Below are 23,347 nucleotides of genomic sequence, written 5' to 3'. Positions count from 1 at the left end.
CCAGTCAACTCGAGTGCAAAGTACGTCATTCAGGAAGGAAAAATCAAATGCACAACTACAAAACGGGGACTAACTAGGCGGGTGGCTGCGCTGCAGAAAAGGATCTGGGGGTTTTAGTGGATCCCAAATTGAATACGAGTCAGCGATGTGATGCCGTTACAAAAAAAGCGAATACCTGCGGGGTTGTATTAACGGGGTGTCGTAGGTAAGAGACAAGAGGTCATTGTGTCGCTCTGCTTGGCACTGAGGAGGCCTCAGCTGAAGTACTGCGTCCAGTTCTGGGCACCGCACTGTAGGAAAGTTGTGGACAAATGGGAGAGAGTCCTCAGGAGGAAGGACAGGACAGGTCGTGCTGGTGGGGGAGGGGCACTATATGTGAAAGACAGCGTAGAATCAAATGAAGTAAAAATCTTAAATGAACCAAACTGTACCATAGAATCTCTATGGATGGTAATTCCATGCTCTGCTAATCAGAATATAGCCGTAGGGATATATTACCGACCACCTGACCAGGATGGTGCTAGTGACTGTGAAATGCTCAGGGAGATTAGAGAGGCTGTGAAAATAAAAAACTCCATAACAATGGGGGATTTCAACTATCCCCATATTGACTGGGTACATGTCACCTCAGGACGGGATGCAGAGATAAAGTTTCTTGACACCTTAAATGACTGCTTCTTGGAGCAGCTGGTCTTGGAACCCACAAGAGAAGAGGCCATTCTTGATTTAGTCCTCAGTGGAGCACAGGATCAGGTCCAAGAGGTGACGATAGCTGGACCGCTTGGTAATAGTGACCATAATATAATTAAATGTAGCATCGCTGTGGTGTGGAAAACACGGTAGCGTTTAGTTTCAGAAGGGGGAACTACGCAAAAATGAGGAGGTTAGTGAAACAGACATTAAAAGGTCCAGGGCCCAAAGTGAAATCCCTGCAAGCTGCATGGACACTTTTTTAACACACCATAATAGAGGCTCAACTTAAATGTATTCCCCAAATGAAAAAACACAGTAAGAGAACCAAAAGAGTGCCACCGTGGCCAAACCACAAAGGAAAAGAAGCAGTGAGAGGCAAAAAGGCATCCTTTAAAAAGTTGGAAGTCAAATCCGAGTGAGGAAAATAGAGAGGAGCATAAACTCTGGCAAGTCAAGTGTAAAAATAGAATGAGGCCGGCCAAAAAAGAATGTGAAGAGCAACTAGCAAAAGACAAAAAACTAACGGCAGGTTTTTTTTAAAGACATCAGAAGCAGGAAGCTGCCAAACAGCCAGTGGGGCCACTGGACGATCGAGGTGCCAAAGGAGCACTCAAGGACGATAAGGCCGTTGCAGAGAAACTAAATGAATTCTTTGCATTGGTCTTCACAGCTGAGGATGTGAGGGAGATTCCCACACCTGAGCCAGTCTTTCTAGGTGACAAATCTGAGGAACTGTCCCAGATTGAGGTGTCATTAGAGGAGGTTTTGGAACAAGTTTATAAACTAAACAATAATAAGACACCAGGACCAGATGGTATCACCCAGGAGTTCCAAAGTTCAATTTCAAATGTGAAATTGCAGAACTACTAACTGGAATGCAACCTCTCATTTCAATCTGCTTCTGTACCAGATGACTGGAGGAGAGCTAATGTGACACCAATTTTTTAAAATGTATCCGATGAAGTGAGCTGTCGCTCACGAAAGCTTATGCTCAAATAAATTGGTTAGTGTCTACGGTGCCACAAGTCCTCCTGTTCTTTTTGTGAATACAGACTAATACGGCTGCTACTCTGAAACCGGTCAATTCTTTAAAAAGGCTCTGGAGGCGATCCCAGCAATTCCAGGCCGGGGAGCCTGACTTCAGTACCAGGCAAACTGGTTGAAACTATAGTCAAGAACAGAATTGCCAGACACATAGATAAACATGATTTGTTGGGGAAGAGTCACATGGCTTTTGTAAAGGGAAATCCTGCCTCCCCAATCTACTAGAATTCTTTGTGGGGGTATGTGGCGAAGCGGAACTGTTCTTAATGTTTCCTCTGAATATTGTGGGGGTGCCTCAGTTTCCCCTATGCAGTTCTTAAGTATCTAGGTGGTGGGATAAGGGCGTTTGATTGTTGCAGAGCCCTAGAGGGCAGGTGTGTGCAGGGGTCTGGACACAGAGAATGGCCAACACCCTGTTTCCTGGTGACTGATGGCCTGGGCCCTTCCCCCCTGCAAGGTGAGAGCTACAGGGTTGGAGAACAAAGGAATCAGGTGACCTCCTGGCCCGGGAAAGGGACAAAGCCCAGAGGAGGGGGGGCTGGAGAGAGTTTCAGTTTGGGGCTGGCTGGGGACGAGCAGTGAAGTGCAGATGTGGTTGGCTGGCTCACTGCCCCCCCCCAAAATGGACCCAGCTGAGGGGTCCTGTTCTCTGCACCTACAAGCTCTGTTTTAGACCATGTTCCTGTCGTCTAATAAACCTTTTGTTTTACTGGCTGGCTGAGAGTCACGTCTGACTGCGAAGTTGGGGGGCAGGACCCTCTGGCTTCCCCAGGAGCCTGCATGAGCAGACTCGCTGTGGGAAGCGCACAGAGGGGCAGAGGATGCTGAATGCTCCGAGGTCAGACCCAGGAAGGTGGAAGTTGTATGAGCTGTAAGTCCTGCCGACAGGCTGCTCCCAGAGAGGAGACTTCCCCAGAGTCCTGCCTGGCTTCGTGGGGAGCAGTTCCAGAGCATCGCCCGGGGACCCCGTGACAGGGTCAATAAGCATGTGGACAAGGGTGATCCAGTGGATATAGTGTATTTGGACTTTCAGGCAGCCTTTGACAAGGTCCCTGACTAAATACTCTTAAGCAAAGTAAGCTGTCATGGCATAAGAGGAGAAGTCCTCTAATGCAGTGGTTCTCAACCAGGGGTTCGGGGCCCCCTGGGGGGGCCCTGAGCAGGTTCCAGGGGCTCCGCCAAGCAGGACCAGTGTTAGACTTCTTGTGGCCCAGGGGAGAAAGCCCAAGTCCCACTGCATGGGGCTGAAGGCTGGGGCTCTGAGCGCCGCCATCTGTGGCTGAAGCAGAAGCCTGAACAACTTAGCTTCGCGGTGTCCTCTGTGGGGTGGGGCCCTGGGCAATTGCCCTGTTCGCTACCCCTTAACGCAGGCCCTGGCTTTTATATGCAGGAAACCAGTCGTTGTGGCACAGGGGGGCTGTGGAGTTTTGAAAGCATGTTTTGGGGGTCTCAGAAAGAAAAAGCTTGAGAACCCCTGCTCTAATGGACTGGTTAAAAGCTAGGAAACAAAGGGTTGGAATAAATGGTCAGTTTTCAGAATGGAGAGAGGTAAATAGTGGTGTCCCCCAAGGGTCTATACTGGGGCCAGTGCTGTTCTACATATTCATAAATGATCTGGAAAAGGGTAAACAGTGAGGTGGCAAAATTTGCAGATGATACAAAACTACTCAAGATAGTTAAGTCCAAAGTAGACTGTGAAGAGCTACAGAAGGATCTCTCAAAACTGGGTGACTGGGCAACAAAATGGCAGATGAAATTTAATGTTGATAAATGCAAAGTAATGCACATTGGCAAACATCATCCCAACTATACATATACAATGATGGGGTCTAAATTGGCTGTTATCACTCAAGAAAGATCTCGGCATCACTATGGATAGTTCTCTGAAATCATCCACTCAATGGGCAGCGGCAGCCAAAAAAGCGAACAGAATGTTGGGAACCATTAGGAAAGGGACAGGACAGAAAATATCCTATTGCCTTGATATAAATCCATGGTACGCCCACACCTTGAATATTGTGTGAAGATGTGGGCGCCCCCATCTCAAAAAAGATATACTGGAACTGGAAAAGGTTCAGAAAAGGTCAACAAAAATTTGTTAGTCTCTAAGGTGCCACAAGTCCTCCTTTTCTTTTTTTAAAAATGATGAGGGGTCTGGAACAGCATCTGTATGAGGAGAGATTAATAAGACTGGGACTTGTTCAGCTTGGAAAAGAGATGAATAAGGGGGGATAAGATAGAGGTCTATAAAATCATGACTGGTGTGGAGAAAGTAAATAAGGAAGTGTTATTTGCCCCTTCACATAACACACAAACCAGGGGTCACCCAGTGAAATTAATATGTAGCGGGTTGAAAATAAAGATAAGGAACAGTGGCAAAGAGTCCCGTGGCACCTTATAGACTAACAGACGTATTGGACCGTAAGCTTTTGTGGGTGAAAACCCACTTCGTCGGATGCGTGTAGTGGAAATTTCCAGAGCCAAGTATAATTATGCAAGCAAGAATCAAGCTAGGGATAATGAGGTTAGTTCAATCAGGGAGGATGAGGCCCTTCCTCCCTGATTGAACTAACCTCGTTATCCCTAGCCTGATTCTTGCTTGCATTGAACTAACCTCGTTATCCCTAGCCTGATTCTTGCTGCCTCTGGAAATTTCCACTACACGCATCCGACAAAGTGGGTATTCACCCACGAAAGCTTACGCTCCAATACGTCTGTTAGTCTATAAGATGCCACGGGACTCTTTGCCACTTTTACAGATCCAGACTAACATGGCTACCCCTCTAATACTGGAAAGATAAGGAAGTATTTCTTCACACAGTACACGGTCAACCTGTGGAACTGTCTGTTAGGCGATGTTTTGAAGGCCAAGACTATAACAGGGTTCAAAAAATAACTAGATAAGTTCACGGAGGACAGGTCCATCAATGGTTATTGGCCAAGATGGTCAAGGACACAAGCCCATGCTCTGGGTGTCTCTAAATCTTTGACTGTCGGAAGCTGGGACTTGACAACAGGGGATGGCTCACTTGATAAATTGTCCTGTTCTCTTCACTCCCTCAAAGGCATCTGGCTCCGGCCACTGTCAGAAGACAGGATACCAGGCTAGATGGACAATAGGTCTGACCCAGTATGGCCATTCTTATGTTCTTAATTTTTAGTTCTGTGATCAATTCCTCCTTATCTGTTAGTACAAGCTCTCATGTAGAATTCCCCTGTGTTGGTTACAACACTTTTTAAGTTAGAAAATTATCACCTGTAACACTTAGAAATTCCAAGGATGTTTTCGTACTGGCAGCGTGAGACCTCCAGCATACGTCGCTCAGATTGAAGTTCCCCATGAGTACACAGATCAGCTGGTAAGGAAGTGGTCACCCTGTTCCCTAATGTGATTGGGTGGTCTGTAGGAGACACCAATTAGTACCCCCTCTTGTGCTTTATCTGTTAGGACACTGATCCATACGCATTCAAGATCATTTTCTTTCAAGTTATCAGTGACTCAGAAACAGGTAATGCTATTTTTGACATCGAGTGCCACTCCCCCTCCCTTTTGGCCCACTCAATCCTTCCTAAATAGGTCATAACCATCGACTTTAACACTCCAGTCATGGGACTCAGCCCAGCAGGTGTCAGGAATACCGACTCGGTCACATTTACACTCATCAATGAGCAATTCCAATTTCTCTTGCTCGTTACCCGGGCTCCTAGCATTGGTGTAGAGCCAATTCAAGAATTTCCTCTCCTCGTGTCCTTTGGCTCCTTGGTTCATTCTGTTCTCCACATCATGATTTTGAGTGCTCCGATCTTCCCTATTTTTACCATCCCCTTTTGCTATTAGTTTAACCCCTTCCTGATCACTCCAGCCAGCCTGTTCCTGAGGTGATTGGTCCCCATTCTGCTGAGGTGAAGGCCATCCACCTATAATGTCCCCTTTCCCCATAGAAGGTGGATCAATGCACCACAAAATCAAAGCCCTCCACCCTACAGCACTTATCTGGCCAGTGATTCACGACCAGAATCTTCTGCCTTCAGTCTTCCTTTGCTCGAGGGACAGGAAGGGTCTCAGAGAAGACGGCTTGGACATTCTTCTTCTTCTGCATGCCTCTGTGTGTCTTGAGGTCATCTACTCTCTGCGAGATATCCTGTGACGCAGTGTTCCTCATGCTGATTTGACGACCACCCATGGAGCCTTGCCTGTCAACTTCAGAAGCTTATCTAATCTTGGTGACATCTTGTATCCTGGCCCCGGGAAACCAGCACACCATCCTATTGTCCATCTGTCCCTTGCAGAATGTTCTTTCAGTTTTTTTGAGCATTGAATCTCCAACAAGGATCATCTGCCTTCTTTGGACGGTAGCAGAACTTTTTGTGGATAAACTCTGTTTTCATATAGATTGGGAAGAGCTGCCATCTGCAGTTGTCCCGTACACCTCTCCGTTTCCTTGGACCTGCTGGATTCTGAGAAGTATCTTCCATAGTGCCCATATTGAGGACCTGGTATTGATTGGAAACGTCTAGTGTGAAATTCCTCCTGCTTCTCTTCTCTCTGGGGGCCACAGTCTATCTAGCCTTGTCTGTCTCCACCTGTGTTGAATGCTGCTGTGACCTCTTGCCTCTGGAACTGCCAGGCCTCCTCTCTGATTTTCTCTCTTATCAATTTCTTTGTGGCCAGCTCCATTCTTCCTCGAACCTGGGGTACTGGTGTTTCCCGAACCTGTGGGTCTAGGAACTCCTCAGCTTCTCTGGTTCTTAGTACAGTATCAGCTTGCCTCTTCAGTCCAAGAATCTTTTCCTCCAGCACAGCCACCAACATGCACTTCATGCACAGAAAATCCCTTCTGGTCTGAGGTAGGAAAGAGAACATGGCACATGCGTTGCAGGTCACTACCGCTGTTCCATTGCTGGCCATCTTGATATCACACATAGTACTGAGCCCCTCACACTTTCTCCAAAGCTCCCCTGTTTGCAGCTCTCAGGTTCACCTAGCAAGTACTCTATACCAACTCTCCCTTGCTTAGTTCAGCTCAGGTCCGCCCCTCACCCCCATGAAGTGATTAACTATGGTGCTGATCAAAGCTCCCAGGCTCGCTCAGGGGCCTAGGGCCCAGTCACGCAGCCCATACACAGAGAACAACAAACAGTCAAACACACAACCCACAGACATGCACCAGCCCATGAAATCCCGCTACCTCCAAGCTACTCCCTCCAAAACTCTCCGGTTAGGTTTAGAAAACCTGACCTGCGAGGAAAGGCTAAAAAACCTGGGTACTTTTAGTTTTGAAAAATGGGAGGCTGAGGGGGGACCTGATAACAGTCTTCAGATCTGTTAAGGGCTGGGGGTGGGGACCAGCTCTGCTCCGGGGCCACTGAGGGCCGGGCAGGAAGCAACGGGCTGAACTGGCAGCAAGGGAGCGTTAGGTCAGAGATTAGGAACAGGCTGGGGAGTCAAGCTCTCGAACAGACGGCCCAGGGAGGCTGTGGGGTCCCCGTCCCTGGAGGGCTGGAAGAACAGGCTGGACAAACCAGGGCTGGTCTCCGGTTCCTCGGCCCTGCCCCAGCGTGGGACGATGAAGTCCATGGACTCTCCAGGCCCCTCCAGCCCTGCATTTCTATCACTGTATCCACTGTTTCTCTCGCTGTCCCTTTGCAGCAGAGCCCCCCAGCTATCCCAGGGACTGCCCGGCGACCCACCGCCATGACCCCTTGGTAGGGGGTGACCAGGTGTCCGGTTTTGGACATCGCTGACCAGGCCGTTGCATGTCCGGTTCCCGGGGCTGGCAGGCTCTCCGCTGGCCGCTGCGCTGCGGACCGTGCAGGTCCCGGGTCACGAAGCAGCCGGCATGTCTGGCTCCTAGCCTTAGGGGCTGCCGGGGGGGGGGGGGGGTGTCCGTGCACTGCCTCGCCCCCAGGGGCAGCTCCCATCGGCTGGGCTGGGCTGGGCAGGGCAGGGGAGGAACGAGCGGCACTCGAGCGCTCAGCAGGCAGCTGTGGAGGGGTTGCGTGGAGCCCCTTCCCGTTGTTCCCTGGCCCTTTTCTCCTCGCGCTCCTCGTGTGGCCGGGCTCCAGCTGCGGCAGGTGCCCTGCGGTGAACAGTGGGCTGTCTGTCGTCCCATCGCCGGCTCCCAGGAGATGGAGGTGTGTGTATCCCCGTCTCCGAGTGCTGGGAATGGGGCTGCACCCCCATCCCCCCTCACTGCATCCCTCCCTGTTCCCACCCCCTGCCACTGCTTCCCTCCCCGTTCCCACCCCCCTGTACCCCCATCCCCCCTCACTGCATCCCTCCCTGTTCCCACCCCCTGTCACTGCTTCCCTCCCCGTTCCCAGCCCCCTATACCCCCATCCCCCCTCACTGCATCCCTCCCTGTTCCCACCCCCTGCACTCCCATCCCCCCTCACTGCATCCCTCCCCGTTCCCACCCCCCTGTACCCCCATCCCCCCTCACTGCATCCCACCCCATCTCAGCGCCCCTGCAGTCCCATCCCCCTCACTGCATCCCTCCCCATCTCAACGTCCTCACACGCCCATCCACTGTCACTGCATCCCTCCCCGTTCCCACCCCCCACACCCCTATTCCCCGTCACTGCATCCCTCCCCATTCCCATCCCCCTGCACTTCCATCCCCTGTCACTGCATCCCTCCCTGTTCACACACCCCCAAACCTCCATCCCCATCACTGCATCCCTCCCTGTTCCCACCCCCCACCCCATCCCCCGTCACTGCATCCCTCCCCGTTCCCACCCCTCTGCACCCTCATCCCCCTCACTGCATCCCTCCCTGTTCCCCCCCACACACGCCCATCCCGTCACTGCATCCCTCCCAGTTCACACTCCCCCATCACTGTGATGGGGGATGGGACTTGGAGGGATGCAGTGAGGGGATAGGGTGCAGGGGGGTTGGGACATGGAGGGATGCAGTGAGGGGGATGGAGGTGCGGGGGGGAGGGATGCAGTGAGGGGGATGGAGGTGCGGGGGGGTTGGGACGTGGAGGGATGCAGGGACGGGGGATGGAGGTGCGGGGGGGAGGGATGCAGTGAGGGGGATGGAGGTGCGGGGGGGGGGAGGGATGCAGTGCCCGGGGGGGGTGGAGGTGCGGAGGGGGGAGGGATGCAGCGAGGTGGGCTGGGCGATAGAACTACATCTCCCAGCATGCCCCGCCCAGGGAGCCGCGCTGGGGCGCGGCCGGGACTACATATCCCGTGGTGCCGCGGGGCGGGTACGGCGGCCGGCAGGCGGAGCCGGGCGGGGCACGCTGGAGGGGCGCGGCCGGGACTACATATCCCGTGGTGCCGCGGGGCGGGTACGGCGGCCGGCAGGCGGGGCCGGGCGGGGCACGCTGGAGGGGCGCGGCGAGCAGCGGGACGCGGCTCCCGGCGCGGCGGGGCCCGCAGAGCCAGGCATGGGCGAGCGCGGCGCGGGCGGCTCCCGCCGCAGGCGGTCCGGGCCCCGGCGGCCCAGCGCGGGCAGCCCGGGCGAGGGGGAGCCCGAGCGGGAGGCGGAGCCGCCCCGGCGGGGCCCGGAGCCGGCAGCGGAGCCCCCCGCGGAGAGCGACCCCGACAACTGCGGGGACTTCAGGTAAGGGGGGGCCGAGAGCCCGGGCCCCTCCCCCCGCGGGGGTCAAGGGGCCCCTCCCCATGGGGTCCTCTAGCTCGCCTCCCGCGGGGGGGCTGGGCACTAGGGGGGTCGATGGGGCCCCCATTGTCTGGTCCCCACCCGGTAGCCCGGGCCCCTCCCCCCGGGCCCGGGGCCCCGCGACTCCCCTTTGCGGATCCATGACCCCCCCCCCCCCCGTGTGCCTTTGGGCCCATGTGCCCGGGGTCCCCCCCCCATGGTGACCCCTTCCAGCTGGGGTGACGTCTGTCCTCCCTTCCAGCAGTAGGGCAGACCTCGTGCGGCCCCCCCGGTCCCGTGCGGCCCCCCGCGCTGGTGGTCCTGTGTGGCCTCCTACCCCGAAGTCTAGCTCCCAGCTGCCCAACGCCGGCTCTCGGAGGGGCTGTGTGTGACCCTGGTGTGAGTGTTGTGGGACCGGGCGTTCACTCTTGAGCCGAACGATGCCGAAGGCTGGCGGCGCCGTGTCGCCGCTCCCGATGTGTGTCTGACTCACGCGGTTGTGCCCCCGGAGCAGATAACTGTGCCTGCAGATAAGCCCCGAGCATGGTTCAAGGCCCCTAATTAAAATTCCCTCTGCACAGAATAGGTTGGTCCCCACGCTCTGCCTGGGTCACGCCGTTGGTGTCTGACTGTGCAGTGCGTCTCCCCTCTTTGGCTTCCGCTTTGTTTTATGCCCGGATTTCTAATCTCGATCTTGCCTTGGCTGCTCCTCGTAGTGTCGTGTCCTGTGTGCGTCCTCTGTCCTCCGCTCCCTTCCCAGCCTGCCCCAACAGGGGAGCACCCAGGAGGCTCGCGCCTGGGAAGGGGGTCGGCCTTGCAAGGGGTGAAGGATCAGCGTTGTGAGGGAGGCTGGCCCTGACTCCATCAGACCTCGCCCCAGCTGGACATGTTGCCATTCATCACTTTGTTTACCTTTTTCTGCCAGTTTCCGGCCACATGGCAACACTTGTATCCAGGCTAGCCTGCCTGAACTTCCCTGACACCGTATCCAGTGCTGCCCTAAAGCCGGGCTGCTACAACAGGGCTATTACCTTCCTCTTGCTCGCTGCGGGGTTTGATAGCATGTGGGAGGTAATGCCCCTTGTCGGGCAGGAGGCATTTGCTGTAAGGGGTTCCCAGGCCGCAAAGCGTGGACCACATCTTAGAACGGGGCTGGTCTCTTGGGACCACACCCGGAGACCTACACTCCCACACTGTGATACTGGCATTTTTAGAGCCTCCTCTGTGTATTTATAACCTCCTCTCGTGCGAATTGGCACTTGTAACCAGGGAGGAGAAATCAGCATTGACTGGCCAGCTTTCCACGGCACGTCATTGGCGAACCTCTCCAGGGGCCGCACCAACCGAGTGCAATTGTGTGACTGGGTTGCTTGTGATGATGGGGGACAGGGCTCCGCAACCCTGGGGCTCACTTCCAGTGTATGTCTTATATTCCTAAAGCTCCTGCTTCAGGGCTTCAGCCAGCCATCAGCAGTGGTCAGGAAGGGATTCTCTCGCCGCACCCCCCCGTGTGACGAAGTGGGACTGTTCTTAATGTTTCCTCTGAATAGTGTGGGGGTGCCTCAGTTTCCCCTATGCAGTTCTTAAGTCTCTAGGGGGTGGGATAAGGGTGTCTGATCACTGCAGAGCCCTAGAGGGCAGGTGTGTGCAGGGGTCTGGACACAGAGAATGGCCGACACCCTGTTTCCTGGCAACTAATGGCCTGGGCCCTTCCCCCCTGCAAGGTGAGAGCTAAAGGGTTGGAGAACAAAGGAATCAGGTGACCTCCTGGCCTGGGGAAAGGGACAAAGCCCAGAGGAGGAGGGGTGGGAGAGAGTTTCGGTTTGGGGCTGGTTGGGGATGTGGAGTGAAGTTCAGATGTGGTTGTCTGGCTCACTGCCCCCCGAAATGGACCCATCTGAGGGGTCCTGTTCTCTGCACCTGCAAGCTCTGTGTTAGACCATGTTCCTGTCGTCTAATAAACCTCTGATTTACTGGCTGGCTGAGAGTCACGTCTGACTGCGGAGTTGGGGTGCAGGACCCTCTGGCTTCCCCAGGACCCCACCTGAGCAGACTCACTGTGGGAAGCGCACGGAGGGGCAGAGGTCAGACCCAGGAAGGTGGAAGCTGTGTGTCCTGCAGACAGTCTGTTCACAGAAAGGAGACTTCCCCAGAGTCCTGCCTGGCTTCTCAGGGAGCAGTTCCAGCACGTCGCCCGGGGACTCCGTGACACCCCTGCCCTGGTGTATTCTGAGAGTTTATCTGCTTTCTCTGAAGCCTCAGGGAGGGCCATGGCAGGAGATGGGACACTGGGCAGGGTGAGCCAGTGCTCTGAGCTGGCACCAAGTGTCCTCTCTTAGGTTCTTGCCTGGCTGGTTCTTGCTCACATGCCAGGGTCTCCTTGATCTATACGTGGGCATGGGAAGGGGAGTGTCTCTTCTCTGCTCTCCCTCCATGGACCCCCCGATCAGACTGGCAGGGAACTCGGGGTGGGGGGTTGCCTTCCCCTGTAGTGTGTGGGTCACTTGCCAGGATTAGCTGGGTGTCTCTCACTGAATCCATTCCCTGCCCTGGGGAGCCTCGGGCACCAGTGCCCCTCGGTCCCTGCTGTTCTCTGCCTGTGACGCACACCAGTCTAGTCTGCTGTGGGTCTCCTCTCCATAGCTGGGTTTAGGGTGCGGGTGGCCTGTGATGTGCAGGTCAGACTAGGTGATCTGGTGGTCCTGTCTGGCCTGAAACTCAGCCTCTCGACCCTCCTGATAGTGCTGTGTGCCCATGGTGCTGGTCTCTGGATGTTAAGTGACGTTGTTCTCTTCTCTTTCTGGGTGTGAAGTCTGAATTCACTAGTGGTGGGTGGGGGGAGGAGTTCCCAAACTGCTGGCACGAGCCCATTTAAATGAACGGTTTCTTCCCAGGTCCCCAGACAGCATGGATGATGCCAGTTTTCGCTCTACAAAACGGCATCCTCCACTCAGTGTGACCTCCTACGCATAGTGCATGTGCAGTGTGGAGCAAACGGGTGTCCTCTGCCCACCAGGGATTGCTGTGGCCCCCTCTGCTGATGGCAGGATCCCCCTTGCCAAATGCTGTAGAGACCCCAGAGCGATGGGCGCTGTAGCTGTGCCTGATGGACCATGACAGTAAGGGCAAGGCTCCCGGCGTGGTCTCAGTTCTGACAACTGGCATGCCTGCCCTCTCCTCTCCGCCTCTCGCTCATTCCTGGCTGTGCTGGGTGATACAGCAGAACCCTGGGAGGTGTCAACAAGGCTGGATTTGTCCCTTGAATTTCTCAAGGATTCCCCGAGCTGGTCTGTCAACGGCAATTTCAGAAGTTCTCTCCGAACTGTACAGATCCAATCTGTGCTGGAGGCTTGGGCATCTCTCCTCCACCTTGTGGCCTGGGACAGTGGTACCAGTGGGTGGCCTTCCTAGGGTGGGGACCCAACATGTCAGCTACTGTACATTTACCCTCCATGCTGGTCTTAGTCCTGTCTCCCACCCCGCATGGGAGGAATCCTCTACTCCCGCCCCCTTTCTGGGAGAGGGGAGTTTGGCTTGTATGCCTTTCTCAGCCAGCAGAGAGGCCGAGGGAGTGAATCTTGCCCTAAAGCAGAAATGCCAGCAGTGATCCAAGGGCCTGTCTCTTCCCAGTTAGTGTCAGGGAGGGAATGTGGGGAGGTGCAGTCTCAGACCCCACGGGAGTTAGAGATTTTACAGAGGGAGCATGAGCCTGTACAGCTGATGTAGGTGAGGTGCCTGCTGGAGGCTGACAGTAGAACCCAGCTGTGAGACTTGCTGCCAAATCTGGAGCGCAGAGAACAGAAGCACCTGACTGTGTCTGCTGCTTCATCTTGGGCCCAAGCAAGCCGACTTCTGTGCAGGAGCTGAGCTGAAGGTCTAGGATCGGTCTCACCGGCAGGCAGCCGTGGCATTTCTCTAGCTGATTGCTGGCAGTAGTGCCAAGAGGCCGCAGCCCAAATCAGGGCCTCGCTGTCTTAGGCCCTGTATGAAGGCGGCGCCAGCCAGCCGCTGGTCTTAGGACTGGAGAGAACAAGCGGGTCCCTCCTGGAGGGAGGACAAGTGACCGCATAGTTACTAGCCATGTGTACGGCTCACTGCTAGCCTTCTGGAGGATTCCAAAACACGTCTCCCCTGGCCCCCATCACTGCAGTGTCTGAACCTCTGAACCGTTCCTGTCTCCCCTCCCGCCCCCTGTACGTCAGGGTTGGGCAGTTACCCCGGTGTGCAGCTGGAGAGCTGAGGCTTTGAGTAGGGGACTTGCCAAAGATCACCCACGGCCTGTGGTGGAGAGGGGAATTGAACCTGTAGCCCTAGGCTTGTGCCTGCACCACTGGGCCATCCCTTGTCGCTCACTTTAACAGCTGGAAGCCCATATGGTTGTGGTATCAGTGGATTAGACAGACAGCTGCCAGGAATGGTCTGGTTATTGTGTAGTCCTGCCTTGAGTGCAGGGAATGGGACCAGCTGACCTCTCGAGGGCCCTGCTGGCTCTACGCTTCTGTGATTCTATGTGGCTTGCTTCATCTGCCACTGAAATGCAGCCTTCTCTGGGGTGTTGCACAATGGTGTTTAACAGCACAGTGGAACACGCAGTAAAGAATCCTGCATCCAAATGACACTGCAAGGGTGGGGGGAGTAACCAGGGTTGGCGTTCCCCTGGGAACTCAGGGAAACACTCCTCCCTACGGATTGCCGTGGGGTCTCTCGAGACTGGTCAGATCGGCCGTTTTCTCATCTGAAAGACGGCAGCACTAGCAGAGCAGTTCAGAGCACTCCCGCTGTGATGCTGGTTGGCAGTCGCCCACCTGCACCCCGGCGGCTCTCGACGTTCAGTCCGGCACGGACGCAGCAGGCTGCCGCCTAGCACAGGGGTGGATGGAATCACAGCGCAAGGGGGGACGCTTGCGGGCCACGGCTCATCTAAATGCTAAGGTGTCACAGGGCTTGGAGCAGTGCAAGTGTTAATTGTTGTAAGCCACAGCCTTGGCTGTCTCACCTGCTCTGCAAACAGGTGGCTATAACCTGTTCTCTCCTCATGGCTGGCCGGCCACTTCCTGCTCTGATCAGGTTTGGAGAGCAGCCAGCTTTTAGAGCAGTCTCCGGTGCAGCACCTGGGGGGCAAGGTTGAGCGTGATCTAACAGGGCACATGTATCCCCCTTGCTGGAGGTGCTGCTCCTGGCCACCTCTGGAGGAAGGCTGCAGGGAGAAGTGTCAGTTCTCAGCTCTGGTGATGGAGGAAATGACAATTCAGTGTCCCCTGGCTTTGCTGAGGGGGAGCAGTGGCCGGGACTCTGCCCTGAGGACTTTGCCCTCACCCCTGTGCTGTGCAGAGGAGGACCCCAGAGGGGGTGGGAAGCAGCCAAGACTCCAAGTGTTGCAGCCTGGCACTAAATGGTGCTGAGGTTAGTGGTAGAAGGGGAGCTAAATGTCTGCAACAAAGCCCAAGTGACTGAAATATGCCGTGCTGGGGTCTTCTGTCAGCCCCTTGTGCCACATGCCTGGCTAGAGAGGCAGCCAGTGAGAAGAGCACAGGGGGCCCTTTGCTTCTGGGGGGTAAGGCCATTTCTTCAGCTGTTCAGTGTCTCTGCCTGTCTGGGACTAGAAATACAGGCATAGGGCAGGAAGGTGGGTGTCTGGGGGGCAGTAAGGCCTAACCTCAGGCTGGCCACTGGAGAAGTAGCCCTAGACAGGAACAGAGCTAAACGTGTGGGGGCTGGCTAGTGCTGGTGGGCTCAGCTGACAATGCTGCACAGGGCGAGGTGAATCCAGCATGCTCCATGAGGCCTGGGCGGCGAAGGGCTGATGGGTGGTCAGACTTCACCCCTCTTGGCAGGGCAGGCACTGCCTAAGGGCAACAGGGAGCGGGTGTCGGGTCCGAAGGAGCCATTCCTGCAGAGCTGCCTTCACAGGAGCCCTGGGGCATCCGCTCTGCGATGCCAGAAGCACCCGACTGCGGGGCAGATGCCTGTAGTCCAGTCGGGAGAGACACTTATCCTGTGTCATGATCAAAAGAGCATCCGTTGGTTGGGTCAGCGGGTGAAGAGCCTGTTCGAGGATTACAGGGAAACCTCCACCCTGGAGAGCGAGTCCCAGCCAGGAAGGACCTAGCAGGAGAGGAGTCAAAACCCCGCTGGAAGCTGCGGTGCTGAGGATGGCCACTGACTTTCTAGCCTAGTGTGGGCTCCTTAATCGTCTTACCAGGACAGTCCAGAAGAGTCCCAACCCTGGACTTGGAGGCCTCTCGCTGTAGTTCAGGATTCCTAATCCTGTCCCCACCTGATACTCCTTCGATGGCTCCCTGGGGACATACCCCACGTGCCGCACAGAACGCGGGCACAGGTGATTAAAGGTGGCATGTCTGTGTCCTAGGACGCCTGGGCTCCACTTCAGCCCTGGAGACGCACTGACTCGGAGCAAGGTCTGTACCTCTGGCTTTGGCTCTTAAGGAGCAGACACCAGCTCTAGAAATGTCAATTCAGTCCGACTGAATTGTGTCTAAAATAGCAACCAGAGTGCGCACAAGGGGGTCGGTTTGGCCATCTAATAGAGGTATCGTTCTGTACAGTCAGCCAGAGACTCCTCTCCCTGGTTGGGTGACTACCCACACTAGAGGCAAATCTCTTCCCTCCTCCCTGCACTCACTGCAGCCTTTACCGGCTCTTGCTCACATGGGTTAGCCTGCCATTGCGGGAGAAAGTTGAGTGTCTAAATTTGGTTCAAACCACGTCTAATTTCAATGGAAAAACCTTGTAGGGCTCTAAACTGGCTACCGCTCCTCGCTGCTGTGTCCTAGACCCGCAGTGGTGGCTCTATGTGGCTGTTATGGAAAGGCAAGTCCTCATCTGGCTCTACCAGTGCAGAGAGGGGCCTGCTGTCTGCCTGGCTGCGTGCATCTTTCACCGAGCCCTGGATGGTGAGAGAGCAGGCCGCAGCGTAGCGTTCAAACGCAGAAGAGTTCCTGAGTGTTGGACCAGGAAAAGGGGCGAGCCGGATGGAACCACACAAATCGGAGTCTGAACTCCCAGCAGCCGGCAGACTCTCCCTTGTCCGTCTCTCTCGCTCCTAGTAAGAGGCTCAGCAGGGCCCTTAGCAGTGGAGAAACTCGGTGGGATATCCCTGCCTTAATCCTGGGGATAATCCCAGCTCAAGTACTTTTAGGTAAGGTGATACAGAAGTCAGTTCCCTGCCAATCTGGCTTGGGCAGAGACCTGATGCCAAGTTCTGGCCCCAGCTGATCTTAAAACCCTTGCCCCTGGCCAGGTAGATGCCGTGAGCGGGATTTCCAGCAGACTGGGGTGCCCTGGGCAGGCGCAATCACTGGCTCCCCGTCGGATTCCTTGTGCAAGCACAAGTGCCTCTAGCTGCTGCTTCTCGTCTGACCTCTGACTCTCGCTATACAGGACGCTTCGGAAATCCTGGCTCTGCCGACCAGTCCCATGGCCTATGCTGTGCAGGCCCAGAGTGCCAGCCCCATGGCAGGCACACCCCTGCCCTGAGGAAAGGGGGCCATTCCCCCACCACAGGCTACAGCTCAGCTAGTTGTTACCCACGTTAAATACTGCACCCCTGAGAAAGCAGGGCCTCTTACGCCCTGTCCACACGACTCAAACAAGCCTTGCAACCTCCTGGGGCTGGGAGGCCTGGAATCGGCACGATACCACTTGGGCATCTTCCAGCTACGTGGACCTGTTTGATGTGCAGCCTGGAGGAGGGGTCTGGCTGCTTCCCTAGAGCCGTGACCGCGGCACGTTGGGACTGGGTACCACCGTACTCCCATAGGGCCTGTGCTGCGTGTGGCCGTGTATCCTGGTCCCTGCAGCAGCTCCCTTGGGTGGTGCAGACCTGCCCCGGTTTGCCACGTGGCGCCCGCACTAGCAGCAGTGCGTGGGGTTCACTAACACTGTTGGTGAAACTCCTCTCCAGGGCTGGGCTTGCACGTAGAATGGGGCTCCCAGGGGAGGGGATAGCGAGCTCTGTCTCACTGCCTTGCTGCCCAAGCAGGGCTCGGACTGCTGGCCTGTCCCCAGGGCAGGGGATGGGGACAAGCATCCCCGAGTCATCACTGATGTGGATGGGGCTCTCCGTGGTCCGGAGCAGGCTGACAGCCAGTGAGCGGGAAGGGTCTTGCTCCTGCTTCCTATTGGCTAGTGGCACGCTCCCCTCCCCGCTCCAGCCCAGTGAATGGCTCCTGAGGCTGGCCAAGAGGCTTAACCCAGTAGCTTAAGAGGTTGTGATTAATGTTAAAGTAACAGACTCCTTGCTTAATCTCTGGGTGTCGGTGACGTTGTGCGGGTTACGCAAGGGACCGATTGTGTATGGGGTGGGAGAGTGAGGTGCTTGGCCATGGGTCGCTGCCCCATTGCAGGGGACTGGCCACCCCGAACCCGCGGGAAACGGCGCCCCGCTGTGCTGCTTGCTCAGATCTCTGGCGACTCCTGCAGCGACCGGCGCGAGCGCGGCTCTGTGGAGTAGCTGAGCGCTTTCCCGCGGCGTACTGAGCGGGGTGACTGACCTGCTGCGTGTGCTCCCGTCTGCCGGGGAGCGGCGCATGCCGTGCGCGGTCTTGCTCAGGTGGAGATTTTGATGTCTCTGCTGCTGTGTATGTCAGCAGAGGTCGGCCTGAGCAGCACCCAGAGCAGAAGGTGGGGAGGTTTGGGGTGGCCCATAACTCCTGCGGGGGAGTTCGTTCTGCTCTCCGGAGCAGCTCCTGAAAAAGCTGTCACTCCTAGGAGAGCCCCATGGCGCCGGAGGAGCTGGTGGTCAGCCAGACTCTCCTCCCACAGCTTGAGGCTCTGTGGGGCTGTCTACACAGTAAAGAACCACCCGCGGCTGGGCCGTGCCAGCTGACTCGGGCTCATGGGGCTCAGGCTGTGGGGCTGTTTCACTGCTCTATCGACTTCCGGGCTTGGGCTGGCGCCCGAGTTCAGGGACCTTCCCACCTCACCGGACTGGGAGTCCAGGCCTCCAACCCGAGCCCAGCCGTCTGCTGCAGTTAAACCCCCGGCAGCATGGGCCAGCCGTCCATGTGTCGTTGCTGTGCAGACAGGCTTAGATGTGCCGGGCTCAGGTTATTCCCAACAGCTCGGGACGCTTCAGTTCCCTAACTCTACAGCAGCAACAGTGCCAGGTTCTCCGCACCTGCCCTGCTGCACTGCCTCCGAGCCCCCAGGGCCCGTTCCGTCCTGCTGAGGTGGCCAACTGCCCCAGTAGGGTGTGGACGCTGCCCACTGAACTGGGACCCACCAACCGTCCTAGGACAGTCGTCAGACGGCGGCTGTCTGGCTGCCCCAGCGTGGTCCAGATTCCAACCTGTTGGGTTAGCGTGTGGCCTCCAATGTGCAGGTCGCACGAGATACCTGGTGGGTTCTTCTGGCCTCAGTCTGACCCGGGAAAGTCTAAACCTCTTGTGACCATTCCTTTAGCTTCCTGGTCCTCCGCTCCTGGAGCTCCCCATGGGTGTGACTAGCTCTGTGGTCCCTGGGGCAGGTTCCAGTGGCCTGCAGGGCTATGTGGTGGCCAGCTCTCCTTACCAGCTGGGCCATGCCAGGAGAGGGCAATAGCTCCCTCACTCTGCACACGGGCAGTAGCTGTAGTGGTCACGGGTTGGCCTGGGGGATTGGGAATGGGAGGGTGATGTCCCAGGAGGACGTAGCTTGCCCGCGTTGGAAGCTGGAGTGCTGTGACACGCTGAAGGATGCCTGCAGCTGCTGGGGGCTGGAGCCAGCAGTGGGAAGGGGCTCCCTTGGGAAAGGTGGGGTCCTCGCCTGTCACTGGGACTTAGATAATCTGCTAGGGTCTCTGACTTCTTCCTCCAGGTGTCACAAGGCGCAGGAGTCTCTGCTCAGCTCGTCCAGTGGGTACAGCAACTACCGAGGCATCCTGAACTGGTGTGTGGTCATGCTGGTGAGTGTGAGCCGTATCTGGGCCGTTCACACTGTGGGGGGGTGGGGGGGGCAGCTTCTCCCCACTGTGCCATGGTGTTACTCCTCCAGAGTGCTGAAGGCTGGTGGCTTGGCTTGGCACCTGGGGGCCAGCCTGGCTCTCTGGCACCTGCTCCTCTGGGTGCTAATGCCCAAACATACCGGCTGGCTGTGGCTCCCCTGTCTTGTGCAAGAGCCTGCTTTCACGGAGCAGAGCAGCTGGCCACGAGCCAGCTAGGCACTGCACCTGTAACAGCCTAGCCCAGCCCTCGGCGCAGGGCAGTTCTCGACCAAATTGCACCCAAGTGGGTATCGGCAGCAGTGCAGTGATGGAGCCTGTCTGCACGCAGGGGACTGTGCTGAGGAGCAGTGCGGCAGCTGAAGGTTGTCTCCTGCCGCCCAGACCCACTCCGGCAGGTTTCCGAGCTCGTTCGGGGAGTTGTGTGACTGTCAGGAACAGGTGACAGCTCGCAGCAGGTCCGGCTGAGGCCTTCAAGTTACTGGCTGTTCCTGGCTGGCCTCATGGGAGATCACAAGCTCTTGTGACTAGAGCGAGGGACTAAATCAGGCCCCACTAGGCTCTAGTCTCCGTTCCACCACTGATTTGCTGGGCGCTGGGAAAGCCCCATCCCCTCTGCCTCCACTTGGTGATCTGGACAATGGGGGTTAATACCCACCCATGCTGAAAGCGTTTGACACACAGCTGCCAGTGCAATCCTGCCTTGGGTCTGTGCATGGGCCACATCTGAACACTATCTGGAATCTCGCGTTGCTTTGAACGTTCTCTCCCCCGGTCCGTGTAGGGGCTCTACGGCCCCGAACGCCGGCTGCGTGGCGTCCCGCACAAAGCTGCCACACAAGCACAATGCTTAAGTCTGCAACACGGTTCAGCTCGCATGGTCTCCCCTGGGGGTCACATCCCTGGCCGTGCACATGTCGAGTGTTGGGACTGAAGGTGCCCCTGTGACTGGAGCCAAGGGCTGGAGCTGTGCTGAGGCAGGCACATGACTATTGGCTCAGCCCCGGGGCTTGGGGATGGGGTGGGAGGACCTGGAGGGGGCCCAGTCAAGGGCTAATCTAGCCAATGAAATGGAGCATCCAGAGGAGCGCTGGACAGGGCTGCGTCTCCTAGCCCATAGGGGAAAGCTAGCTCCAAGGACCTCTCACCACTACAGTTTAGCTCCATGTGGGTGCGGCGTTGGGGCCAGGAGCCAGCGATGTTGGCAAGGAGTCACAGCTTAATCCTTAGACTCTTGCATCACATGGGTCAGTGGATCCTTGTGCAAGAAGGGCCAAAGGCCAGCAGAGCTGGTGAACACCGGGCTTAGGCCTGTGGGATCCCGGCTTGGCACACTAGCAGGGGCGCGGCTGGCCTGGGCAGAGCAGCACAGCTGAGGCAAACAGCATGGCAGGGGAAGTGAGGGCCTTCACCCCTTCCCCCAGGCTGCAGCTCTGCAGCCAGGACAGGTGCACTGGGGCCCTGGTTAATCCGGAGTCTGGGTTTAATTTGATTTGCCTGGGAAAGGGAGCAGAAGAGACATGGTTCTCTAGTGTCATAGAATTCACACTCGCTCGTGGCATGGGGCAAACTCCCCGTCGCTGTGTACGGTGGCAGAGCTGTCAGGCCCCAAGGGCAGCCCCATCCCTGGGAAGGGGGCCCTGCCTTGTATGTCCTGCTGGCCCAGTGAATGAGTGAGTGCTCCGTGTCTGACTCCACTCCGACCTGCTGCCACCCTCCCTGCCCCAGCATCTCCTCCTCCTCCTCCCTGGCAGAACGGCCCTGGGCTCCATAATGGGCCCAACTGTCTACACCTGCTTCAGCACCCGACTGCCCCTCTTCCCCCGGCAGCCAATGGCCTCTGACACCTGCATCGGGGCCTCTGGTTTCTCTAGTGGCCTCTGACTCAACCTGGGCCCAGCTGGGATCCAAGGACCATGACTGCACCCAGTGGCCTAGCAGGACTTCGATCCCCGCCACCGTGCGCCTGAACTAGCCTGGCAGCTGCATAGACGGGATCTCCTGCTAGCCCCTGAGGAGCTGCTAGAAGAAACGCTTGCTGGCTGAAGGCATCTGACCCTTTCCAAAGGGGACTGGGGAGTGCGGAGAAGCCGGGATCTGCAGTACATGTTGTGGCCCCTTATCTTGCTCATGACTCACGTCCTGTGCGAGCAGTAGCCCTTGCATCACAGGGCGAGAAGTCAATACAAGCACGCCTGTCTAGATTGGGACACCGTGGAACAGGAGGCGGGAAGAGGCTCTTGCCAGATCTGGAAGTGACCGTGCAGCAGTTACAGAAACGCCTTCCTGACCGCGCAGGGCCAGCAGTGGGGGCTGTTAACCCTCAGTTCCTCAGGCACGTGAAGTCTCCTGGCTGTGGGGGACAGAACATGTTCTGTAGCTTCCCACCCCAGACCCGACCAGCCAAGCAGGGCCGGGGCAGACCCCAGAGACCCATGTCCCTGTGCTGGACGAAGCTGACTGGCTTTCTGGCCAGCCCCTTCTACGCAAACCCCTGCCTATGCTGGGATTCTCCCCAGCCCCAGTCTGGGGGGCTGCACCTAGACCTGACTGACCCCTGCGAGGCTGGGTACAACCACCCAGCCCTGTGGCCTGGAATGTGCCAGGGCAGCCGTATTGATCCCGTGACGGGAGTGTGGCCTGTGAGACCCCTGACAGCCAGCTGTTGTGGGGGGGGGAGGTGGAACAGACTGTGGGGTCTCTCCTGGTGAAGGGGAGTGAGGCTCGAGCTCTTGCAGGGTTTGCCTGTCTCCTTCTTGCCTCACAAGCGCCCTGGGGCAGGAAACTTGGTGCCTAGCCAGTAGGTGCTCACCCACAGCAGGGTGCTTTGTGCCAGGGCTGCTTGTTCCCAGTGGCTCCCCAAGCAGCTGCGGTAACCAGCCCTCAAGCTACTGGCTCAGCGCCCGTCCCTGTTGCTTCACAGCCTGGTGACCTTTGGCTGTGTGAGCGAGTGCCGAGCTGAAACTTGAGCAGCAGCAGCAGGGTGGGGCTGGAAGGGGGTTGGAGCAGCTGCATTCGTAACCTGACTTGGAGCTGCCAAGTGACTGACTCCAGCAGGGCACCTCTGTGCGGTTAGGAAGCACGGGAGAGCTCAGAGCCGAGCGAACAGTCAGGACTGAGCCAAGGAAGCCTCTCCAGGCAATGAGCTGCAGTGCAGGCTCCCTGGGCCGGCTGCCAGGCTGCCAGAAGGGGCTCGGGGGTGGCTCTGAGGTCGGCTGTAGGAAGTGGCTGTCCTCTCCCAAGTCAGAACAAACAGGGAGCAAGTGTGGGAAGAGTCTGAACTCCCAGTTGTGCAGGGGGGGACTCTGGTGCCTTTGGGGAGGAACCCGGCCGCATATGACGGTGCCCAGCCACCCTGCCCGAGTGTAGGATATGCAGAAACATGCGCTTGCTCAAAACTTCCTGAACTCTTGGGGTAGGTACCGTCCTGGAGCAGGCTCTGGCTGAAGTGCCGTGTCTTGGGCACTGGCAAACCGGCCAAGCTGCTGCTCAATATTGGGCAGCCAGGTTCCACAGGGCTCAAATGCCCCAACCTGCCTCTGGGGCCACATCTCCCCTTGGGGCTCTGATCTCGCTCAGCTGCCTGCCTGGAAGCCAGCAAACACTGGGCCTGTCTCCCAAGCCGCTGGAGGGGGCAGGTCCCTGCCCCCCGGAGAACAATGGATGGCCTGGTTTGCACCCCATGGACCCAGCAATGGTGCCAGTCACTTAAGTCTGTGACTTGCAGTGTGGGCTCTGCTGCTCTCCATCGAGGGGGCAGGGCAGGATTTGACTCGTATTCTGGCAGGCTCTGCTGTGCTGGGCACAGCATAGCTGCACCCCAAGCTTGCAGTGAGACCCGCTGAGGCCTGTTGGCTACTTAAACTTGTTGCCCTGTAAGTGGGGATTGTGGAGCTCCCTCGGGCCTGACCCCGTGCCCTGCGGAGCAGCCTCTGAGGCTCCACTGAAGGATTCGGGCCTGTTACCAAGGAGCTAGGGCCCAGCACTCTACAGCACTGGCGAGGCCTGATTGGCACCAGGGACAGACCCGTGGCCAGACAGCTGAGGTCCTGCCTGGCATC

General features: G+C 57.1%; 1 protein-coding gene across 1 annotated transcript in view; it reads left to right on the top strand.

The window, feature by feature from the left end:
• Positions 1–9,100: 9,100 nt before the first annotated feature.
• Positions 9,101–23,347, top strand: part of DGAT1 (diacylglycerol O-acyltransferase 1) — a 28,355-nt gene continuing 14,108 nt past the window's right edge. Inside the window, exons 1-2 of the mRNA XM_037891811.2 lie at positions 9,101–9,310; positions 19,163–19,250. Of these exons, the coding sequence (XP_037747739.1) occupies positions 9,135–9,310; positions 19,163–19,250 (264 nt within the window). The 5' untranslated portion in view covers positions 9,101–9,134. The remainder of the gene's footprint in view (positions 9,311–19,162; positions 19,251–23,347) is intronic.

The sequence above is a fragment of the Chelonia mydas genome, chromosome 2 (genome assembly GCF_015237465.2).
Source record: "Chelonia mydas isolate rCheMyd1 chromosome 2, rCheMyd1.pri.v2, whole genome shotgun sequence".
In the NCBI taxonomy this organism is placed as follows: Eukaryota; Metazoa; Chordata; order Testudines; family Cheloniidae; genus Chelonia; species Chelonia mydas.
This window is presented reverse-complemented; position numbering and strand designations above follow the sequence as displayed.